The 14,673-nt window shown below is 44.3% G+C and overlaps 1 protein-coding gene across 1 annotated transcript; it reads left to right on the forward strand.

The window, feature by feature from the left end:
• Window positions 1–628: 628 nt before the first annotated feature.
• Window positions 629–14,387, forward strand: WHAMM (WASP homolog associated with actin, golgi membranes and microtubules). The gene is made up of 10 exons (XM_040077190.1): window positions 629–1,183; window positions 3,998–4,171; window positions 5,501–5,651; window positions 6,124–6,293; window positions 6,947–7,112; window positions 8,033–8,220; window positions 9,593–9,679; window positions 9,764–9,859; window positions 10,238–10,766; window positions 13,073–14,387. Exons 1-10 carry the CDS (start codon window positions 644–646, stop codon window positions 13,357–13,359), a joined length of 2,388 nt encoding a protein of 795 aa, XP_039933124.1. The 5' UTR covers window positions 629–643; the 3' UTR covers window positions 13,360–14,387.
• The last annotated feature ends 286 nt before the right edge of the window (window positions 14,388–14,673 follow it).

Here is a 14,673-nt window from a genome sequence, read left to right on the forward strand (position 1 = left end):
GAGGAAAACCACCCCTGAGGCAGTGGCTCAAACGTGGAGCTGTGTGTCCTGTGCTCGCTGCCCACCACTCCTCACAGGAACAGCTGTTTATTTCACAGTTTTCCCCTTCCAGCACCTGAGGGAAACACATAGGAAGGATGGGGCAAGATTATTTGCAAGAGCATGTACTGACAGAACAATGGGTTCAAATGAAGAGTAGTTTTAGGTTACATATTGGGAAGAAATTCTTTTCTGTGAGGATGGTGAGGCTCTGGCACTGGTTGCCCGGGGAAGGTGCGGATGCTCCATCCCTGAATGTGCTCGAGGCCAGGCTGGATGGAGCTCTGGGCAGCCTGGCCTGGTGGAAGGAGTCCGTGCCCATGGCAGAGGGGTGGGAACGCGATGCTCTTCGGGGTCCCCTCCCAACCCAACCTATCCCATCCCATTCTATTCCATGATCTTGCGACGAACGCCCTTTTCCGGGGCCGCCCCTCTCGCTGCTTTTACTCTCGCAGTTTACGCTCCACGCCCGCCGTGAGGGCAGCGCTGGCCCCGCCCCTGGCCCCGCCCCGCCCCTCCCGCCAATGCTGGGGCCGTGCGCGGCCCCGCCCCGCCCGCCGCTCGGTTTCTGTTTCGCTCCGGGGGCCGCGGGGCCGCTGTCGCGATGGAGGCCCAGCCCGACAGCCTGGAGGGGTGGGTGGCCGTGCGCGACACCGCCTTCGCCGAGCCTCAGCCGCCGCCGCGGCTCCGCTTCCTCGTGGGTTGGAACGGCGCGGAGGGCGCGTTCGCGGTGACCTGCCACGGGCGGGCGGAGGCGGCGGAGCAGGCCCCGCAGAGCTGGGCCGGGCTCTTCTCGGCGCCGGCCCTGCGCGGCGTTCACCGGCAGCTGTCCGCCGTGTGTCCGCGCCTGGAGCCCGCCTTCCCCGAGCTGCCGCCCGCGCTGCCCGGCGCGGCCGCCGGCGGGCTCTGGGCCGTGCTGTTCCCCGGCGGCGCCGCGCCCGATGAGGCCGAGCTGCAGGAGCTGTGCCGGGCGCTGGAGCTGTACCTGGGCTGGGCCCTGGAGCTCTGCGGCGGCCGCGTCGTGCTGGACGCTCTCTTCGCCGCCGACCGCTGCTGCGACGACGAGTACTTCGAGAGCCTCCACGAGCTCCGCGGGAAGGCCCTGCGCGGCCACCTGGCCCGGGCCAAGGAGGCCCTGCGGCGGGTACGGGCCCCGGGGCCGGGCGCGGGGCGGAGGGAACGCGGGGCCGGGGGCTGCGGGCCGGAGAAGGGGCCCCTGGGTGTAAGACCGTCTTCAGTGTTCGGTGCTGCAGCTCCGCTCATGAGTGCACCTGTCTGAGCCTCAGCTTGGCGCCCCGTGCACGATAAGCCCGGCAGCCACTGCTGCTGCGGGACTTCATCGATCAGGGCAGACTCACGTGAGCAAGGGTGCCCAAGTCACTGATAGCAACTTGCTCGTGGTGTTGTCCAGTGTCCAGGCTTGTGCTTACACGAGTACTTTTCTATTGTCTGGAAGCCACGAAGTCAACTTTCTGAAGTACTAAGTGTCATCGGTCTTATAAGTGCACCTTTATTAAGTGGGGAATAAGCCACCTCCGCATGGGCAGTCAGTGTAAGGCATTGGGGCTCTTACTTAAGCTGCAGGCGCTCCTACAAAAACACATTGGTAAAAACATCCAGGCGTGTTGGGCAATGGGTGGAGCAGTAACCGAAGAGGAGAATACTATCATGTGCTAATTTTCTAACCTCCCTGTGAAGGTCTCAGACTACATGTTTGCAGTTATGCTTGTAACTAGGGGGTTCTCAGTCTTTTATTAGGACTGAACTTAATCCTGGTCCTATACAAATAAGTAGTTTGTATTCAAAGAAATTGTGTGTGGGTTTGTTGTGGGGGGTTTTAGGCGGGGTTTTTTTTTGAGTGTCAAATTCTGCCCTAATGATTGAAATGATGATGACGTTAGCACTTTCTTCCTTTGGTACCTTAGGTTTCTTCTTGGTGTAGATACGTTCCTGCATCTTTTCCCCTTCTTGTAAGCATGGATTCAAAGGGTGGTATGTAGTAACAGAGTTGTAGTTAGCACCTCGGAATGCTGATGAGTTACAGATAGTTCAGGCTTCCCAGTCTGTCACTGCTGTGTCCTGCAGTACCTGTTTACAGTCTGTTTTCTGTCAAAGTAAACTGAAAGGTATTTTATGGAAGTGATCGTGCTTTGGAGGAAGGTTATGACACTTGACTTCAGCCTTCTCTTTCCTATTGCAGTATTTAACAGATGGAACACCACTATTTCAGAAGGACACTGTTTTTAAAAACACAGCATTAGTTTACATGAACATGTACCTTGTTGTATACAAAAGTCAGTGTCTGTCACTAACAGTTCACAACCCAGTTAGAAATACATTCCAGTCACCATGTTCTTTTGGAAGCAGCACAAGCAAGTTCAGCTGTGGCAGTTTGGGGCTTGGTGGTGGAGTACAGCTTGGTGCCTCTGATAGTTATTCTGATTTCCCGCTATGTTTTAGAAATGGCTAAACGTGCTCTAGAGTGGTGTTGTACTTGCAGGCCTAACAGGGACATAAATTTGTTATACTGTAGTCTAGACCAAGTTACGGAAGATTTAAGAAATAGACATTAAACCAACCTGAAGTACCAGAGCATCCTTTTTTCCTTTTTACATTCATGTCTGTCACTAATTCTTCCCCTCTGCTCACTCTAAGCATCCTCCAAGAGCAGCATGACCCTCACTTCTTGCTTTTAGAATAGGAATCAGAAAGCCAACTCTAGCATTTGTGTTTGGCTTCCATAGTGGGGCAAAAGCAGACTGTGAAATTGCTGCAGGTGGGCCCTAAGGCTGTGTCTGAGCTACCACAAGCTCCTGGGCAGGCCCAAGAGGCTGCCACACTTATGGGATTATCAGAAAGAAATGTTGCAGTTCAGATTCTATTGTTCTCCTGTTTTGCCTGTGCCAGGCCTGCAGACAGGGTGGGTGGGAAATGCCCTTGAGCTGACTTCCACAGATTTTCTCTGGGGAAGTTCCTCCATACATGGGAACTCTGCTGTCTTACCCAGACTCAGCTGGCAAGAGCAAAGGTGATGGTTTAATCTCAGTGCTTTTCACTTGCAACACAACCCAAGCTTTTTTTTTTTAATGCCTTTTCTCACTAGTGGTAGCACACACCCCCTCCCATCCCCTTCGCTCTTTATGGAGCTGCAGAGCACACACTGTCCTTCCAGGAAGGTCTGTTTCTCAGTGGAACTTAGCTGTGTTCTCTCAGCCAGCTCGCTCTATCCTGGCACGTAGAGCATGCCATGGTCTCTGCCAGCTGGTGTCAAAGAAAAATCATTGAAGCTTTTACTGGTACCAGTAAACAAATCCAATTGAGGGGAAATCCCCAACTTTTTATTTTGTCATAGAAGGAAATAAATAGGGCCTAGTGTATCAAAAGGCAGTAATTCCATGGAAGAATTACGACTTACAAAGTGTAATACCACTAGAACTGAGGTTGGCATAAGTTATTATAAATTATACAAATGTTAAAGGAATTTAACCACAAGGTGCATCAGAAATAAATGCCAATCTGATTTTTTCTGTGCCTTAAGTCAGAAATTCAGGATGCAGAAACTCATTAGCAGGCATTTAGTAACTGTGGAAGCAATGCAACAGCTAGTTTAAGAATACCTTGCTTGTCCTTTCAGTACAGACTTCCCAAGATTCCCATTTATGTTTATAAAAAGCAGCAACCAAGTCATCTGCCCACAGTTATTGGAAATGTTTCTGGTGGATGCCCTAGGCAGGATGTTCTTGCGGGCTCCTGATAAAATGTGCAGCAGTTAGTGCCTTTAACAGTGTGGTGTTGGAGGTGTTTTCATCTGGGGTGGCTGCAGGATGCCTGGCACAGGCCTCCTGTGCAGTGGGAAGTCTTGGCTGTGGAAGGACAGGTCCTGCCCACCGGAGCCTGGCAGCATCCAGCACGCACAAATGCAAAGCAGCCGTGTCTGATTTACCTTTTATCCCACTAGGTTCTGCAGCAGCATAAAAGTGCTGACACAATGGTGGCTTTGATGAAGGTTTATGAAGAAGAAGATGAAGCTTATCAGGATTTGGTCACCATGGCAACACAATTCTACCAGTATTTACTGCAGCCCTTCAGAGATATGCGAGAGCTGGCGACGCTGTACAAACTGGAAATCCTGGTAAGTCTGCCTTTACAGAGTGAAAGGCCGAGCTGCATAGTGGGGCATCAGCTGCTCTTGGAGCAGTTCAGGTTCAAATCATGTAACATTGCCTATTTCTGTTTGTACCATTTTTTTTTCCTCTGCCAATCCATCAAACGTGACTGACAAATTCAGAGTTAGGGCAGAGGCACTCTCAGGGGATCTGAGAGTCTACAATAATGGCTTGACTAGAACTGCAGCTGACTTCCTGCCAGTGTCCCACTTAAAATGAGAATATCCCCAGGCTCCACCTCCCTGTGGTTTACTCTCTGGGAGGCTGAATTTACTGCGATGTAAGTAGCCTTTGTTGTGCCACCTTCCATGGGATTAGTTTTTTACATTGAGAATGTCATCCTCCAGGGATGCAGATGCACCAGATTAACTCAGTTGTGGAGGCAGAACAGAAGACAGAGGAGAGCTTCCCACTCAAAGGGGTTTTCTATTACTGCTACAACCTGCAAGAACTGTAGATGAAAACATATCAGTTGTCACTGCGTTCACTTTGTTTCATGTGCATCTTAAACTGGAAACACATTCTGAAAATTATAATGCCCCTGGAAATGACAGCCATTTACTATGCTGATTTTCCTTAAAATAGTGTGTTAAAATTAAAGTGAGCTGTTAATGTTCTCAAAAAGAGCAGAACAGTTTTAAGTTTGGATTAAGGTGCTTGGATGCTGAAAGTCTAAACCTGTGACAATAAAAATGTTCAATGTACTGTTCTGAAAATTAAAGTGGATATTGGAAAGAATGAAACAAAGTCTGTACTAAAAAAAAAAAAAAAAAAAAAAAAAGCCCTGTAAGGGATATTTAGACTCATTTCAAATATAGTTATTTAAAAAATATATTAGATTACTAGGCTTGTACCCATGTCTCCTTTGTGGACTTGAAAGCATTCTCTTGTTTCTTTTCTGTATCCCTGTTCCTTTGTGAAAGAACTGCCGAACTGGAGAACCTGCTGGTGCAATGTGCTGTCAACACGTGGGGAAAAATAGAAGAGAACATTGCACGTAGAAGAGTTACTTATAGTAACAATAAAAAACACTTGTGTTGGATGTAATTTTAAAGATGATAGTTTAAAAATATTTTAAGAAGTAAACGAATCCAAATGTGATGTCAGTGTTGAGGAACAAAGGTTCAGAATTAGCCTAGAGAATGAGAAATGGGAATGAGCAGTGATTCACTTTGTGACAGGTGAGGGGAAGGTCATGTTTGCCACCATGCTTGGCAAATGTCTCCAAGTGTAGCATGGTATGGCTGCACCTCTGTGGAAACCAGGTGGTAACTCAGAATTTTGTGTCCTTGCAGAAGTCTTTGCAGTATGATAATTTGGGACCTAGAAGAGTAGCAGCTTTGCAGAAGGATGCTGAAGAATGGACTAAGCGAGCTGAGAGTGCTGTGTGCTCCATTCAGGATATCACAGTGAACTACTTCAAGGAAACTGTAAAGGCTCTGGCAGGTAATCAGAATGATTTACACAAAGGGTTGGGTGACTGAGAGCTCTTCTTACCTCTGTGCAGAACCTGTGGTTTGGGTGACTGTCCAGTTTAAGAAGGAAATACCTTATGCACTTAAGGTTTATATTTTTTAACCAATTTGATTTACAACTTGGATTTGACTTGGCTGAGACTTACGGCTGCAAACCTCTGCACAAAAACCATGGGTGCTTTTAATGCTTGATGGGTGATGCCTCAAGGATTTCAGCATCTGAACAGAGTATGTTTCTGTGCAGCAGTTTAGGGTATGTTTCCATGGTGTAATAAATAATTTTACTTACATGTAAAAGATCAAAAATTCAACCTTGTAATCTTGCATTTTCTAAAGCTTCAGAAATCATATAATAAGATTTGCATTTTTAATATTTCAGAAACACACAAGAGCTATTAGCACGCTGCATTTCTCATGTTTTATTGCCATGTTTTAATCTACAGCAATGCACAAACAGATGGAACAAGATGAGGAGAGATTTGGTAAAACCACCTGGGCATCAGCTTTGCCACGACTAGAAAACCTGAAATATATGTTAGCAAAAGAAACCCTTCAGCATCTGAGGGCAAGAGAGTTGTGCCTGAAACAGAAGAGATCTGGCATTCAGAAACTTGTAAGACAAAGCCTCCTTTTCTGTCACTGTTCTTAGAAGGGCTGATCAAAACCTACCAAAATGGTCATGAGAGTAGGCTTCTGAAGTCTTTGCCTATGAAACAATTTAGGTTTTCAGAACGGTTTTACATTGTGGAAAATGCATGTCTACAATTTTTTTGTTGCTCCTGCATGTTTGAGGACACTCAGCAAAGCTTAAGATACATGCTTTTACAGTTCAAGCATTTGTGATAATAATCTTTGAAACTGTTTAGTTTTGGGGATATAAAGACCAAATATTATTTTCAGAGGACACTGACAAATTAAGATACTTGTTTAGTATTAATCTTTGATACCATCCAGCTGCTGCTAGGAGTACCTGATATTTATTTTCCAAGAGTGGTGTACTGTAGCATGTATAGTTGTTTTCAGGAGCAGTATTCTTTGTGCAGATTATAATGAAGTCTCTCCTGGTAAACTTAAGGTAAATTTATACTTTAGATTAATAAGGCTCTCTCTTCCTCTAAGTTTCTGCTCCAAGCCATTTCTAATGCTCTGTTTTTTCCATACCAAAGCAGCTGCCAGTTAGACCAGGCTCCTTACAGGTATTTGTGCATCCAGACATGTTTCATGTGTGCATATTTTATTACTAATGCTTTTTATTTTCTGTTACAGATGGAGAATCTTGGTGATCAAGAGGAGAATTTAAGTATAGTGGAGGAGCTGGAAATACAGTATTATGAAACACAGCTGGAATTATATAATGTACAGCTTGAAGTATTGAAACATGAAGAGATGCTGCTTATTGTACAGTTGGACACTATAAAGAGACAGATTAAAGGTGAGAATAAAATATTATTTAAGCACATATTCAGAACACAGAAGTGACATAGCCTGCTCTGTTTTCAATTAAAAAAAAAAAGAATATCATTGCTTGGGTTTTGCTAGTAGAAAGCATTGCTGGAAAACATTAATGCTGTGGCACCATCTGATAGTTTGTCTTTTGATTAATTAGACACTAATTTGATAACACAAGTTTTTTTTAAAAAAAAAACACACTGGTTGTTCATCTTGCCAGCAGCTGTGATATGTGCATGCCCTGGTTTAGCAGGGAGTAATTTATATTGACAGTGCTTAGCTGCTCTAATAGCTACAAGATCCACATGCAGAAACTGGGTATCATGAGCCAGCTGAAATAGGTCCTGTAATTCATCGTAATCTGTTCTAATCTAACATGTAAAAATGACAAAATGCATCCTGTAATGACAAAAAGAGGTGGTTATAGCTAGAATGGTACCTGAATACCACTATCTTCCAGTTCGTGTCTCTTTATCTGTTCGTATGAATTCTCTGTTACCATGTACATAGTGAAGTAAACATTGCTGCCACTTCAGAAACTTCAGAAACATAACTGGAACATGGTTAATATTAAAATAAGACACCCAGTGTTGATCAAGAGTCTTCCATTTTTCAGGAAAACTCCAGTTGGTGAAGGTAGGAGTTAAAACACAGGGAGACATTTGAAAGAGGAAGCTAAATAACAAATGCTAACAGCATAAATTTGATCCTGCAAAGCGCCCCTGTGAGTAACATGACATGTTTGCATATGACTCTGAAGGACCCAGCACGGCTCTGGAGCTTTACACTTACTCATAACTAACTCACTGCCTTCAATGGCTTTTAAAATGTCATTAGCTCTTGAAATGTTTAAATAACTGTGGCAATTTTTGGTTTCTTAAAAACTGCCAAATGCCTTTTTAGAGAAACAGGATGAAGTTGTTTACTATGATACATGTGAAAATCCTGAGGAGCTCAAGGTCATTGAACAGACCATGGGACAACATTACGCTAACTTGTCAGCAATGACGGTGCTGAGGCAGAAGACTAAGCAGTTGGAGACAAAGCGTGGGACTGTCTGTGCGAGGAGAGCCTACCTCAGGAACAAAAAAGTAAATGCAGTCCTGGAGATGTGCGTTTTCTTCAGCTGATGGCTTCACTCATGAGGGATGGACAGGAAACAATTAAGGAAGTTTGGGTGGAGCGTACAAGATGACTGATGACTCAGTGCCAAGGCCTGCCAGCAGAAAGAGGGGCAATGTGATTTTAAGCTTTACACTCTGTGGTGTGGTGCAAGTGCATCTGTGGCTTAGAAAGAGAGCACAAACTTACCTGGGAGACCCAGGTGTTCCTCCGTCAGCTAGGCCTTACCAGAGCCCTGTGGGACCAGCTGGAGCTTTGCCCTAGCAGCCTTTCCAAAGCAGCTGCAGTAGAAAACTGGCCTTCTGTGGAGGCAGCTGCAGTGATAGGACAATCCACACACTGATATCTTTGAACAGGAGGAAGGGGGAGCTTTAACACCTGCAGTTCTCTCTCCAGCCTCTTGGTTCTAGGCAAAGGGCAGTTTTTCCTTTGTTTCCCGTTCAGAGCAGAACCGTAGGAAGACACAAGCTGACTCTCATGAACCTTCTCAGTAAGATGAGTTTACCTTACACCTGCAGTTCTGCTGGGACAGAGAGCAGAGTTTAGGTGCAAGTCTGTCTGACCTTCTATCCTTCAGTAGCCTGGACAAACTGGGAATTACATTGGAAATGGTTTTGAGCCATCATTGTCTCTTGCTTGCAACTGCTTCCTTGGCAGACACTTCTTTTGCTGCTGTTTTCATTTACTTAATTGCCATCTATTGGTTGTATAACACTGAAGCCAAATGCCACATGATTTGCAAATGCTTGTCCGGCCATGTGGATAATCCCCCTCTGTACAGAGACAAAAAGTGAATCCCAGAGAAAATACTGAAGCCTGCAGCTTACCTGTGGCACTTGTTACTAACAGAAAGTACCCTTGTGCTTCCCATACCTTTGCTTCCCTACCTTTTGTACTTGGGAGGGAGCTATGGCAAGTAAGGGAGAGAGAAGAACGTAACTTTGTATTTTTGTAGTGCCCTGCTAGCTTCCTTCTTGTCGCCTTCGCCTTGTCTGTGCACGAGCTTTTTTTTTTTTTTTTCTATCTCCCTTTCTTCTTTTTCAAACCAAACTGTTTTGACAGACAGAGGAGTTGGGTCGCATCTGGATATATTTTTCATGCAGCATGAATAAAAATATGGCAAATTAGGAGAACATTTGCTTTAGCCATGAAGGAGTGCCACAGACTTTACCACCAGGGTCTCACATCTTACACTAGTTGAGCTTAGCCATCTTTCTTGGCACTGCCAAGCACCCAACCGTGGTTGCTATTTAGTGGCCTGTGCACAGGAGTTAATGGCACAGCTGGTGCACAGGAGATGGGACCTGACTGAGAGTTGCATGAATTCTGCTCTTCTCCCAGGATCAGTGTGAAGCAAGCCATCGGCAGAGGCTGCAAGAGGCAGAAGAGAGCAGAAAACGCTTCCAGCAGCATCACAGCATACAGATAGTGAGTACCAAACAGCAGCCTTGGGGAGTCTGGCAGCTGCTTGTTTTCACACACTAAGGCACACTTATTTGTGTTTCAATGCAGAAAAGAGACAAACAAAAAGAGGAGGAGAAAAAGAAAAAAGCTTGGATAAGCCAGGAACGCCAGAAAACACTGGAGAGGCTGAAAGTATTCAGGGAGGTAAGTACTGTGAACAGCAGCAGTCCTGTATGGTGTCAAAACATGTCAGAAAGTAGCCATAGCTCACATGTGAGCGTGGTCCCAACCAGAGACAACCATTTGGATAGTCAAAAATAGAATTATGTATAATGAGTAAAGAGGATTAAATCTCCTAAAGATACAGTTTCCAGGTGTGAACTCCGTTGCAAAGAATGCAGGTGAGGAAACGGCTTTGAAATAAATGCTTTGTTACTCATTTAAATTTATTCAGGGTTGAATTTTCTACTTGAATGGGTGAGTGGGACAGGTCTGTGCTCTGTGGCTTTTTATCTCATTGGGGTTGATGTTTTGGCCAGTCCAGTGGAGATATGACCTCTTGCCTTATGATTTCTTTTTCAGAAGCGTCCAGCTCATGTTGTTCTGAAGACATCTCGTCCCCAGCCTCCCAGTCCCAAGTTGCCACGAGGCATCCCTCAGCAGGCTGTGGTGCTGTCCCCTCCACCTGCATCAAGCACAGGGGCAGCCCCAGCAGTTGTGTCCCCTGCACCCTCATCGAGAGTAAGGGCAGCTCTCGAGCAGCCACAGAGCATTCTGCTTGTCGAAGACAAAACACCAAAAGCTGCATGTCAGAATACCCCAGCAGACATCCCTGTCCAGATTTTTGTTACTGATGGTGACACAGAGGAACAAAAGCACAGCGAGGAATTGATGGTCCCTCCATGTTCACCCCCCTCTCTGCCTCCACCCCCTCCTCCACCGCCTCCTCCCTTGCCCCCTCCACCCCCACCTCCCCCACTACCTCTCCAGTTAAAAACACCATCAGCAACAGAGGATAAACCACTTCCCCTCAGCTCAGATAGCCCCTCAGAAAGCCCTGCACTGCACAAACAGGATGACTCCTCGAGGAGGTCTATAAATAATTGCGTAGGTAAGTAGGCTCACATCAACTGGTGCTCTTTAATGCATTTCCTGTGTTTTGTGGTCTCCCTCCCTCTGCTTCTGGATAGGAATAGTGTGGTTTTGTAGTTTTGGTCAGGAGAATGAGGGTCTTGGAAAGCTTAATCTAAGAAACTACATACAATTGCACTGACCATAGCTCAGGATGTTAAATGAGTAACAGTGATTTGTGTGTCCTGTTTGAGACTCTTCACAGGGTCCTGATGCTCTTACAGAAGACCAGTGTGAGTAAACTTGTAGCTGTACTAAGGCTACACTTCAGTGTTTATGATTTATGTTCTTCAGAGCTGGCAATTGGGCTGCTTGTGTTTCTAAGGTGTCCACAGCTTGTGTCCACTTACAATTTGGTTTGTTTCTAAATAAAAGTTTCCTAAGAGAATTCGTGCAGAATTCAACCAGGATTTGAAAGGCAGGTGAATAGCTTTGGCATACTTTCCTAGGGAAAAAATTCTGCTCTGTTACACCTTTGCTTTGTTAGCAAGATCATGCAGGTGTAATTGAAGGCTGAACTTGGCAATTGAAAGAGTAGTTTGAATGAGAATAGAGCTCAGCAACCTCCCAAGGCTGCGCTGGTTGCATCCTGCTAACAGGCTTATTTTTGTCTCTGAGACAAGTGGATATTTTGACTATGTCAGAGAGATTGATCTAAGCTGGAAGGCAGCAATTTTTTTGTTGTTTTTCACAGTGGAGCTTATGCTAGAATGAAGAATGTCTTTAAATGTGGTACATTCCTTTTCCTTTTCAACTTTTCACAATGGATCCAAGCGGCCTTTGTATCCTATCAGTTAAGAGGCAAACCACAGGCAGAAATACCAGGGGAAGTTCAGCGGTTTTAGTTCTTCCAAGCTGTGGGGAAGTACAAGCAGCTGAAGGGCTGAGACACAGTTGAGTTACCATGGCAAACTACTGTGCATCCAGTGCAGACTTCAGTGTGGGATATCCATGGGATAACTCTACCACAGATACTCTTAAGAAACCTTGATTAGCAACAGGAGTTGTACCCTGGAGTAATCTGATTATTATTGGAACAGCCTTTCTGGTAGCTAATACGTACTGCTATTCACAGCCTAACATAGATGTCTTTTCATTATTTTTGGGTAAGAAAATGTGGTTTTCGTTTATTGGAGAGATCGGATTAGTTGTTTATACCTATATCTTGAAGAAAGGCATTATGTCAGCAGCTGTAATAATAACTGCTACATTACCACGGGAACTTACTGAAACAGCTTCATAAACGTATTGCTTTTAGTTATGGACTACTCATGTCCTTGTATGTAAAAAGCCAGGAGAGGCTTCTTTTATAATTTGTTTGTCTGACTAATCTTTTACCAGGCAGCCCATTTAGGTAGTAGACTTAAGACTCTCTTACTTGTAGGCTTTTTAAGGCAATCTGGCGGATGTTTGCTTGATCCTTTTTAGTCTCTGAAGGTACCGCAGGATTTAGCAGAACATTGCATTTCAAGTGGTTGATATTAATCACGTAACCTTGTGTGCACTGCACTTGGCAAAAATATTTCTAGCTGTGAGGCACAGATGGTCTGGACCTATTGCTGTCCAGGGAAACAGCCTCCCTGTCTGACAGTCTGGAGCAAGCAGCAAAGAGTCAGCAGGAGTAAAACACAAATTAGCGTGTATCAGGAGGTCTAGTGGGAGCTCTCAGTATGGTATCCTTCATGGTCTGATGTTTGGAAACATACACCTGAGACCTAAATCATCTTGTAAAATAGGAATTGTTTTCTAAGTCCATGCAGAAAAGAGCTGCCTGCATAGGGCCTGATCTGGCTCCCAGTGACTTTGGTGGTGTACTTTAAAGCCCTGCTACTCAGATCCTTTCATTTCTCTCTTGGCTGAACAAAAATGCAATTGATGGTCTCAGCAGGCTTCTGGGCAAGCTAGGAGGGATGGTGGATTGTTTACAACACAGAATGCAAGAGATTTTTTTGGTTTAGTGAAGTTTTTTCAAAAGCCCATGAAGTTGTAATGAGAAAGAGCATTGTCCTTTGTGTGTAATTTCTTCCTTAGAGCACAGCCTTATATAATGATGAAGAGGCATTGGATTCTTAATTCAAAATATAAAAGCTTTAACTACATTTTAAAAGCAGTTCCAGAGCCTGCTGTTACAGAGCTTGAAAGAGTCTGTGCCAGAACAGACCATTCTTTCTCCTGTCCCTAGCAAAGATGAAAGGAAAAGCCCTGAACACTTGGGTAGGGCTTCATACCTCTTAAGTGTGGTTGTCTCATCCTTTCTTCTAGTAACAGTAGATGTATCTGTTGCAGGTTCCATGGATGAAGTTTTGGCCTCCCTGAAGCGCAGTGAAGTTCACCTTCGCAAAGTGGAGCAGCCAGATCCGTACGTCTCTGTGAAGGACAACATCCTCTCTGCCATAAGGCAAGGGGTTAAACTAAGGAAAGTGAATCGAGATACTGAGAGAGATGTCAGTAGAGGACCCCCTAATGAGCTAGAGAGAAGCATTAAGGCAGCCATGCAGAGAATTAAGAAAGTGTCTGCTGATTCTGAAGAAGAGGAGGACAACGATCAGAATAATGGAGAATGGGACAGCTAACCAGCACAACAGACTTACTGACTGGAACAGAGCGTGTGCCTCATTTTGCACATTGTAGGAGACTGTTTCTCATTTCAAAATGAGAGAACTGCGTGATTGTGTGTGGTGTTCTTATAGTCCAAAATGTCTTGTAAAGTAAAAGAATCCTGCTGATTTTCTATAGGAGCCACAGATTCATATTTTTGCATGATAAATTATACTCCAAATTATGCTTGCACTAAGAGGTGTTCCTGGCTCAACCATGTAGAGTTTTCACCGCATCGGAAGACAACTAAAATGCTGGATTGAAACATACATTATTTAGATTGTTACTACACAGTGGGTAATGCTGTCACAACAAAGTTTAAGGACTGAAAAAACTGAAAATCTCTTTTGTCAGATAACAGTAGAAGCAAAGCTGTAGTGACAGAGGCAGACCAGAAAATTTAGCATAATCTGGAATCTTTCACTCCTACCTCCATTGTCCAGAAAATTATTAAACATTTTGCTTGTCTAATACAGCTCACTCTTAAATAACTAGGTGGATACTCCATTTATCATTGTGTTAGAAAGTGTGCGCTTATGGATGGCTTGATAATGCTGATTGGAAAAGTCAGTTTCAAGTTTAAAAGAAAAACTACTGCAGTAATTACTGAAAAGTTTACTTCTTTAGCTGAAAGGTTAAGTATAGAAAACTTTTAGATGTTAAATGTTTTTCATACATCTACATTTGCAACAACCTGTTGACATGAAAGAAAGAGCCAAAATATTTTATACAATATTTTTCAGGATTTAGTCTGTAATGCAGGGCTGCATTTCTCCACTGGGAACTTCAATACATGTCTATAGCTACTCTCATGAATTTAAATTACCTGATGGCCTTATAAATGGCAGGTATTTACGTTGTGCCTGGAAGCTGAGTGTTTCAAAATTCAGCTGCATTCAATTTAGAGACTCTTGCTATTTTGGGTATATAGTGGCAAAAATGATTCAAGTTATTTTTTTGAAGTTTATACTGACCCTAATAAAAATATATCTTGACAGAAGAAGTGGATTCAACGTGCTGTCATTTTAGTTCACTGCTGTGAACTGGGCATTATTTATACCATGGTACCTTGGGTTTTGATAGCAAGTGGCAGCCGTACAACTGCACTCTCACTAATGGTATATGTAAATGCCTCTATTTTCCCAAATATTTATTAATTGTAATTTGGTAACAAAATTGAAAATACAGTGTTTTTATTCCCTGTTTCACTGTAGATCTGTTTAATCAGCACACTAAATATGTATGCAGCAGTTTTCATGTGAGAAGGAGAAGCAGCAGCTGGGGGTTCA

Source organism: Hirundo rustica, chromosome 13 (assembly GCF_015227805.2).
Source record: "Hirundo rustica isolate bHirRus1 chromosome 13, bHirRus1.pri.v3, whole genome shotgun sequence".
Lineage (NCBI taxonomy): Eukaryota > Metazoa > Chordata > Aves > Passeriformes > Hirundinidae > Hirundo > Hirundo rustica.